General features: G+C 34.6%; 1 protein-coding gene across 1 annotated transcript; it reads right to left on the minus strand.

Moving 5' to 3' along the window:
- Window positions 1–8,854: 8,854 nt before the first annotated feature.
- Window positions 8,855–10,122, minus strand: LOTGIDRAFT_165487 (hypothetical protein; the record flags this gene model as incomplete). The annotated part of the gene is made up of 4 exons (XM_009062499.1): window positions 8,855–8,983; window positions 9,515–9,610; window positions 9,732–9,821; window positions 9,964–10,122. The coding sequence occupies 4 exons, from the start codon at window positions 10,120–10,122 to the stop codon at window positions 8,855–8,857; spliced, it is 474 nt and encodes a 157-aa protein (XP_009060747.1).
- Between the last annotated feature and the right edge of the window lie 396 nt (window positions 10,123–10,518).

Below are 10,518 nucleotides of genomic sequence, written 5' to 3' on the forward strand. Positions count from 1 at the left end.
ACAATTAAATAGATACAATATAACAAAACAAAAAACAATTAAAAAAAAATGACAATGACAAAATGACTGACAAATCTATACCGTGCTATGTCCCAAATACCGCACTTTTTTTAGGGCTTGTAGATTTATTTTTCTAGTTATTTTTTTATATACGAAATGTATGTTTGTTTTTAATGAATTAAGAACAAAGTGAAATTGGTTCAGTATTTTATAGTCTTGATTCAAATCCTATTGACTCTTTCAATATTTTGAGTGCATAACTTTTTGGCCATGTACAACATGACTGTTGGTAAAATCGCCGAGATACCTTTCACAGGGTCTCCTCACCGGGTCGTTGGATGTAGATTATTGAATTGGTATTGAAGTACGAAACGCATTCGTTTAAATTGTCCGAATACCCGTTTAATTCTAAGCGATGTAGGCCATCGCTCTTTACTCGCCTATATATTTTTCAATAAATTTCAAGTAGAACGTATGTTCGTATAGTAATCACAATTATATATTTTAGATATAGTTTACTCACCATATATCTCTCTATGCAGCCTAAACAGAAAGTATGTCCTTAAAGTTAAAAAACAATTTACTCACCATATATCTCTCTATACAACCTAAACAGAAAGTATATCCTCATAGTACAAAAAACAATTTACTCACCATATATCTCTCTATACAACCTAAACAGAAAGTATATCCTCATAGTACAAAAAACTAATAATCTTTATAAACAGTATATAATATTATGTCCACATGGTAAAATTTTTGGTGTTTGAAATATTCAAACAAAAAGATAATCCCAATCTTTATGCGTACAGATGCCAAAAATCGCCACAACGATGGCACTTTGGATAAAAATCGATCGGATATCCTTAATTTTCTTAAATCGACCCCTTCTTCCACGGCATTTAAGATATATCTACTGTGTCGTTTTGCTCGATTTTGGGGTCGTATTGTCGAAAACATAATGAGGGATATTGTTTTTTTATTGTGGGTTACAGACGTATTGAGTAAGTTTGCTTGGGTATTACCAGACCTCAACACGGTTTTCTCATCATGGTAGATTAGGTCATAAAATTTCTTTGCAGTGGAAATGATCTGTGTTCGATATGTTCACAAAACTGCTCCCATAATGCGTTCAAAAACAGCTTGGTAATCCAGCGCAGTGACGCATTAAAGACAATTTTTTCCTTGTTCAATTGTATATGTTCCGTTGACAGGAAATCCTCGATAAAACAATCTTTCTTTGTTTATATAGTCCCAATCTAAATGTGGACAGCTACACAAATCTGTGCAGCGATCGCACTTCGGATCTAATTCAACGGGCCACCCCGATGCTTCTGTTTTGATTTTTAGAAAAAGATTGATGTAGTCACTGAAGAGGTCTTTTTCCGGAAGGAGTGTGTATAATTCCTCCTCAGGTTTATCGTCCCCTTCAGTCGTGAGATTGCTTTTCGGGATGTCTTCCGTTTCATTTTATACAATTTTATCGGGGTCATATTGTCGAGTATGCTCGTGAGGCCGAGTTGTAGCAATGGTCAAATTTGGTAGAAAATTGGTACGATACACCCTCATATCTAAGCTGGCTATGGTGGAACTACCTTGGAAAGCAGGTTAAGTTGTCAAAGAGTGTCAGAAAGCACCACAACCTAATATTAAAAGGTTAACATCTCGACAATATTCGATAAGTTCTTTTCGAGTGTCAAAGTGATCATTTCCTAGCCTCTGTTTATACCATAAACGTAATTCATCTACACCCGTAGAGGTCAGGCTACGCACATCATAATATGAAAAAACTGGCAATGGACCACTATAATCCGACGTACGAGGATTTAAAAATGCATAAGGGAATATACCTTTACATATGGGTGAAAATTTGCTTAGAGGTATTGCCATAAATTTCAAGGAATCTAAAAATTTCATGTTACTTTCAATTCTCATCGAGGAGATTTTTGTACCCGTCCCAACGAGTTTTGGGTATAGATTGGTTTTCGAGCATAAAAATTTCAAAACAAATTGTACATTGTACGGTTCATTTAAAGGAAGAGAAAGGCACTCGCCACAAACTCTGTGAGCAATGCGAAGACAAGGTACGTGGAACTTATTTTCATCTAAAAAGGTTTCAAAGTCGTAGAACACGTAAAACCTAACCTCTGACTGGTCAGGTTCGAGACTTTGCAGATAACATTTGAGGTTTGCGAGAAGAAAGAAACAATCTTTTATTCCAATTGTTCCATAAATCTCTGCGAAAGCAGGTTTTCAATACATTCTTGAGGGTCAGGAGCCCGTATTCTATCTTTTAAAGATAATATATTCGGGGGAGTCCAGTCATCTTCGGACATGCATAATAACTTACCTATTCAAGATATAAATACGAATAGTCCATTTAATGTTTAATAGTTTGAAGTAAAAAGTCGTGTTTATGGTGGATGAGCAGAAATGTCTTTGCTTGACGAAACATTTTATGATCACACATAAGGCTACCCTTGCAATGTGTACGCAATTAATAAGGTTTTGTATGAGAGTAAATATTATTGTTGTTTTATATTTTATTTCGCTATATTGTGGATTCATATTAAATTCCAACCACTTTCACCCAAATTACCCAATTCCCGATTGAGTAACCCACAAGAGGTGGAAGGTGTGAAGATTGAATGGTTGAATGGCTTCCTTTTCCGTGTATTATTAATTAGGTCTTTTATGAGGGTGAATGTTATTATTGCATACTTTTTTTAAATTTGTAATAACACTATAAATGATCATTTTTTATTTGCTATCATTCATTTCTTTATCCTTATTATTATGACGTTGCTCTTGTCACTATCATAGATTATGAGATTTTTTATGTGCATATAAGGCTACCCTTACCACGTATTAGCTATTAATTAGGATTATTTGTTTCCTATCATCATCTGTGAAATATCTGATAATTGCGGAAGTCATGTTTAGACTACATCAGATTTGTACATAAGTGAATATAGTATCTCCTGAAGAGATGATCTGCTTAAAATGTAACCGTTTTTGGTTGTAACTTTATTTTCACTTTAAAGTGATCATTAAGGCCTCGTGGTAACTGTAATATGTGGGATGCCTTTTACACAAATATGGTCCAAGCAAGCGTTTCCTTCAGTAGTAATTTCTGGTACAATCTGAGTAAAACCGAAATCATGAAAACAACTTTTAATGGAACTGAAGCCTTCTAAAAGGTTTTGATTGAAGTCTCCCATAACTATATAATTGTGGCCAGAGTCCTGTAATTCAGGCAACAGTCCCTCCAAGTGAGGCATGAACAGCTCCAACCTGTAAACTGGGGGTCTATAAACAGTAATTACCGAAATGTTTTTGTCAAAAATAGTGAAAGCAGCATATTCCATATTTAAATTCCTAACTTGATAATATTACTTTGTAATAAATTACGACACCACCATGCTCTTTTCTTTAATGAATTTTAATTGGTCACAATCGCCATAACAGTTTTTTCGTGGATTGTTGAAAAAAGCAACACCAGGTAACTTAATTTTTGTAGGATTCCTTACATTATTTAACCAAGTTTCTGTCAGACAAATAAAATCTCCTTGCTGGAATCTTTTGTCCTTTTTTAGGTCTTCTAAATGAGCTGTCAAACCTTGGACATTAAATAAAATAATATTACATCCATTAGGTAACGAGGTGTCAGAAATCTAGGCATTTCATTTATTGCCAGTTAACTTTTTTCGCCACAATATATAGCCTTTTCATTAAAATCTTGTAAAATTAGTCCACCTAATGTCTTTACACGACTTACTGCAACATGGGCTTGTCCAGCCTGAAAAACCCTGTCTAGAGATATTACACCTCTATCCAAACTCAATCCTTGAACTTTATGGATTGTTACAGCATAGGCTGGACGTGATGGAAATTGGCGTCTAATTTCGCCTTTGTAGTTTATATGAGTGCTCTCATATCTTTCAATAGCAATGCTGCCGCGTGGTATACCAGTAGGTAAGCAAAGTTTTGGATTATTTGATCGCACTTTGGGGTTGTCAAAATGCACATAAATCTTAATTGGCATATTGTTGTTATCTTGTTCAATAAAGGTTACTGAACCAAACTATCGTTTATCATCCCCGTCGAAACATCCAAATTGACAACCAACATAACTTTGGTATCTATGCCTACTATTAATAAATCAACAAGGGGGTGCCAGTAACCTTTCCACAACAATCCAATTGAGTCATTTGTCCTGATCGTGCATCTTTCGTGTAATCCAGTGCTTTAATTTGGATGTTATCAAGACATTTCTCAGATATCATCTTAGCGTTGTATTTATTTACTTGGTCATTTGTTGAATATATATGCAAACAGTCATCATCGATATTAGTAACTCTACTCTGCAGTAACGCAACATCAGATTCCAACATTTTATCGCTTTATTTTCTCTGCCTTATCCTACTTAATAGTTGTGCAAATATGAGATCGTCTTTTTGATGCATAATTTCCGTCAGTTAACAAGCTTAAAGGTCCCAGTCCAAATGTCTATTACATTGTCATGACATTAAATAGATGCTTTAACTGGTTTAAGTTTCCACATGTCACCAAAACACAGACATTGCCAAACAATTCATCGATATTTGTACCTTTAATCTGAACCAATCTTCCGTGAATGTAGCACAATAGTTTAAGATCAACAATTGAAATCTCTTCAATTATCAAAATTTGAGAATTACATCTAACGGCTGATAAGGTAATTTTAAATTTTTTCGAATGGAGAAACAAGGTGATGGTAAAATAACAACTAATGTTCCTCTTGATCTTTACAGTTTAAAGTTTATTCCTTTCACACGATTTCTCTACACTCAGACCTCAAACAATAACTAGATACGACAAATAGTATATGTTTGTTTCGTTCTCATTTAACCACCAGTTCCAATTCCGAAATCCATGATCATACCCAACTCAACGTTTCCCTTTTTAAATAATTTCTTTATCTCTGGAAATGTCCAAAGGTTAGCTATTAAATGTTGCCGGAATACAATTGGTCGAAACTAGGGTGACACAATGAGTAAGGTACTTTTTTGTTAGCTATTAAGTAATGTTTGACTGATAACAGTGATCAAGGTCAAAGGGTGTAGAGAAGTCGGTAAGAACATAGATTACATACATTCAATACAAAATAATAATAATATAATAATATCAATATGCACCTTACTGCAGACTTTGTTACATATCAATATGCACCTTACTGCAGACTTTGTTACATATCAATATGCACCTTACTGCAGACTTTGTTACACTACTATGAATCGTAGAGGCTCAAATGTTAAAAGCAGAAACGTCAGTTGGAGCAGTTAATAAAACAGTTAAGTCTTCCAAGTTTTCTTACGGTTTTGATAAAATTCTAGAACATTCGTTATTTGAATTAAGATGCGATTTACCTGTACCTGCAGAACCGGTGACGAAAAATCTCAAAGTCTCGGGATTTTTACCGTGGACTTAGTCCAGACAATACTGACATATCTTATAAAATATTTGTGATTGGATATCGTTTAAAGATCGTAAGAGTGACAAAGTTTCTTTCATAGATATGCCACTGAATATTTTCCTTATTGGAGGTTATAAGTTCTGGAATCTGGGGCTCTTCAAAGTCATCATAGTAGTTAACAGAGTACTTTATGAAAAGAATCAAACAATAGCCAGAGAACAATGGGGATCGATAAATAGAACAATGGCTTGACGAGGAACAAAGGACTCGAAACAATGGTGCCAAAAAGAACAAAGAATCCTGGAAATGAGACAATGCGGTGCCAATATTGGTAAAGGTACCAGGTGTGGCATCGGTCATTGTCTTAAACAAACGCGCGTGTCGGTGCATTGTTTTAAACGTGGCATGAAGGTGTTTCTTAAACGATGGAATACGTTACCATTGTTTTTAAATTTAAATCTTTAAACGAGTTCTGATGATTTACTTCCTATTAAACCGTCTGTAATTTTTTAACCTCCCATATATTAGCTTACACCAAATTAACCCCTCTGGTTATAGTTTGGTCAATGGATAGTACAACTCTCATTCACTCACGTTGAGGTGAAAAGTGGTCTATTCAGCCAAGTATTCGGATCCTTTTTGTGTCCTTTTTGTTCGCTGTACATTTATTGCTAATTCCACTCTCGCTTTATGTGTTGTTCGACGTAAAGAATGCTATAACATATCCTTTCGTAAGCAACAAGTAATATATAGAAAAAAAAACTGTACGACTGTTATCGAAAATATGACAATTTTTTGTCTCTTTGAAACAAGAGATGTCATTTTTTTGGTTTGTGGTTTTTGGTAGATAGATGGGTGGTACAGTCTGCATTTTCGCGTAAAGTCACAGAATCCTTCCAATGAGCATGTAAATAATCTTCGAAAAGTACTAGAAACTGCACGAAAATCGCGGAATCCATCCAAATATGCCTCAAGCTGGAAATTTTACTTTTATGTTTATTTTTTTTTTTTTGCAACCATTAAATATATATATATATTATTATACAAAAACAAAACAAAAAAATAAAAAAATCATATTATAAACCAAACATATGGCAAAACGTATTTTGTAATTTACAATATTTTACAGAGTTACGTTATTATAGAATAACTAACTACATATAAAAATATAAAAAAAAGTTCAAAATGCATTAATAACGAAAGATGTCAAAACATATTATTAACATACAAAATACAAAGTAAATATGCAAAGGAAAATTTATGATGAAAGAACAATATTATGAATCAAAATAATGTTACAGCAAGGCCCCCCTGTATCCATAGGGAATCTGAACACGTTTATCGTATCTAATGTTTTTGAGCGGTCTTTCATAAAAACGGTGAAATCTCGAGTTCTGTGAAAACTATTCGGATAAGTGACGTAAACAGACATAGACTGATTATTTATCATTTTTAACATTGACTCGAAATTGATTAATTTTGACGTTTCGCTGTTTAAGGTAATTCCCTTAGATTTCACAGTGTAATCGACGATGCCGGTTTTTTGATTCAAAATTTTCAGGGCGTAACTTTTCGGTCCTGTAGAACAGAACTCCACAATGGAAGAATCTGGTGATATCTCGTTGGTAAAATCTCCGAGATATCTTCCACAAGGAATAGGTTCCTCCCCTGGTCGTTGGGTATAGATAATTGAATCCGTGTCAAAATACAAAACGCGCTCATTTAACACGTCCAAATACTTATACGATTCCAAACGACCGTAGGCTGTTGTGATGGACCCTATGGGAACATTTACGTGGGGAGGAATTCTACAGGTCTAGGGGTCGTCACGATACGCCACTAAAACTTTGTTCTCATTCAAAATTTTATTGTTCACCACCGTTTTCTTATGATAGATTAGATCGTAAAATTTTTTAGCAGAGGAAATAACCCATAATTTAGACCGTTCCAATACATTCTCTGCAAATTTTCCCCAGAGGCTGTTTATAGAAAGCTTAGCCAAAAAACGTAAGGAACTATTAAAGACAACCTTTTTCTTGTCTAATTGAAGGAATTCCTCTATAAAACAATCTCTAGCTTTGTTTACAGACTCCCAATCTATATGTGTACAGCCACCCAAAGTATCTAAAAACCACTCGCAAAATTCAAGTAAATAGTTTTCATTGTAAAATACATACTCCCTAACAGGATTCGAAGAGGAACATGCATTACACGGCTCGTTTACAGGGAGAGAAAGGCAATCACCAAAAACTCTGTGAGCATTACAAAGGCAAGGAACGCGTATCTTATATTCATCTAAATACGTTTCGAAATTATAAAATACATAAAGCCTTACCTCTGTTTGATCAGGTTCGAGACGTCGTTAATAGCATTTGTGGTTTGCGAGAACTTTCATGGAGCAGTTGCTGAACTTTTTTTTTCCGCAAACGTGGTCACTGTTACGTTCGATAGTTGCGTAACAAATGCCACATGCAACGAACCTCTTACAGACGGAGCCGTTGTCTTTCATATTTTTGTGATTGTCGAAACATTCTCTCCCTTTAAAAGAACGGTTACAATCCGTGCATTTCTGATTTTTGCCATTCGACATACAAGATGTTTTGCACCTAAAGCAGTGATTCTGGCATTTATGCGTTTTTGTATTGTATGCCTTATGAAATTTACGCCATTCGATGATACCGCAGGAGGTTGCAGCATCGACCCCAGCTTTATTACACAGGTCAAGTGCTCGCATAAGTTGGACAGGGTTTCGTTTGGGTTTTTTTAACGTACAGAAATATTCATCCTTTTCCTCGGGTGTAAGGTTAACTTTATTTCTGTCGCACTCATTAATCCCCAAAATTATTGCCATGGCACAACATATTTTGAGATGATGATCAGTTTTGGCCGGAGCCAAAAGAGTGCGCCCAATTTTGGATTGTAGAAAATCTACATCATACCCTCTACGGGGGTGGGCTCCACCACCCCCACTTCGATGAGGAACGTAGATGAGTGATATTTGGAGCCTATCATCAAAGGTAAACGTTTTACGACTTTACCTTTTCAATAGACGCCAAAAGGTCCCTCATCAATGTAAAAGAGTGAAGGATCGGAATTTGAAACTCGGGGTGCGCAAACCCAATCCTAATCATTTCATCATCCCGTATGTTAAATCTTTCGCTTGCATCTTGAATAATTTGCGTAATGAATTGTTCAAGCCATTGAGTTACGACAGCATTATCATTAATCCTTACTTGCATTATTTCCGTGTAAACGTTAAATTTTGCCGAATACCCTCTCCTCACCGTTTCCAGGATGAATAACTGTTGTTGGTCTTCACCTGTACCACGCTATTAATTATAATAAACAAAACCAGTAAATTATGATAAACGTTTTTTTTTTGTTTTTTTTTAAAACTGATCAAGAAATCTCTGCGAAAGCAGACATTCTATCGAATCTTCTGTGTAAGGGACACCTATTCTTTCGATTAAACTGATGATATTCGGAGGTGTTCGTGAATAACTGTTGTTGTTCTTCACCTGTACCACGCTATTAAAAATAATAAAAAAAAAACCAGTAAATTATGATAAACGTTTTTTTTTTGTTTTTTTTTTTTAAACTGATCAAGAAATCTCTGCTTTCGCAGAGATTCTATCGAATCTTCTGTGTAAGGGACACCTATTCTTTCGATTAAACTGATGATATTCGGAGGTGTTCGTGAATAACTGTTGTTGTTCTTCACCTGTACCACGCTATTAATAATAATAAAAAAAACAGTAAATAATGATAAACGTTTTTTTTTTAAAACTGATCAAGAAATCTCTGCGAAAGCAGACATTCTATCACATCTTCTGTGTAAAGGACACCTATTCTTTCGATTAAACTGATGATATTCGGAGGTGTCCATGACGCCTCATCCTCGATAGGGGCGAAAAACTATAATATTGCCTAAAAATGGCAACGGGGATTTGCTAAAAATAAAATAGAAAATAACGATGTAAACAAAAGTTAATAAAATCGCAATGAAACAAAAGAAAAAAAAAGACGATTGACGTTCAGTATAGTGAAATCTATATTTACCTGTCCAGACAATCTTTCGGGTGCGGCATTACGTGCTCCTTCTTCGTCGCTGGAAATTACTTCAATAAAAGGTGAAGACGGCGGCGGCGTTATTGTCTAGAAAATAAAATGAATCCGTTTTTTAATTTTATTTATTTTTACCATATATATGAAATGAAATGGAGTTTTACGTCCTGCTTTTCTGCATTACCATATATGAAAAACGGAATCGAATTACCTCGTTGTCCGAAAAAAGTTTAGGTGAAAACGGGGACGGTGGGATTACTTCTTGAGAATCATCATATTCATCATCTGAGAGGATAATAATCTTAAAAAGAAAAAATGTACGTTTTTTTTTGTTGTGATAAAATAAATAAGAACATTCAGAATATTGTTTTTAAATTTACACATCGTATATGAAATCGTAGAATAGCGTAATAATAAAAGACGCAAACACAGAATATCCCTACCTCAAATGGTGATTGGGCACTAGGGGGTATCGCTGTTTCGTTGTTGTCGAAATTGTCCATTTCACCCTCGTATGGGCTCGACCACAGCTCATCGTCATCAATTAGTCCCCTTTCGTAGTCCATTAAAGCATTTAAAAGAATTTCATCCTCTCTATCCATATTGTTTGTTTTGTTTTTTGTAATACTAAAAAAGAAAAGAAAAAACAATCGATGCATTCGTTTCGATAATAATAGTAAGGCATGTTAAAGTTCGAAAAGCAAAAGTTAACTCGAAAACATTTCTAAAAAAAATCTGATCGCTTCTAGTAGCGAATTGACCGGAGCTAAATTTTGTTTTAAAGGGTCAATACCTCGGTATTCTACATTAAAAAAAATTTTTTAGTTGAAACTTTCAGAATAAGGAGAAATATTTTCTCTTCAATCTGGAGTTACATTTGCGTAAATCCGAATATTTACCAAACAGAAAAAAACTCCGAACATCTGATTTAAAATAGTTTTAGCGTTTAGAAATTAAGATGTTTTTTTCTTCTTTTTTTTGCGAGTTTTTTCATAATT

This window comes from Lottia gigantea (genome assembly GCF_000327385.1).
Source record: "Lottia gigantea unplaced genomic scaffold LOTGIsca_51, whole genome shotgun sequence".
NCBI lineage: Eukaryota > Metazoa > Mollusca > Gastropoda > Lottiidae > Lottia > Lottia gigantea.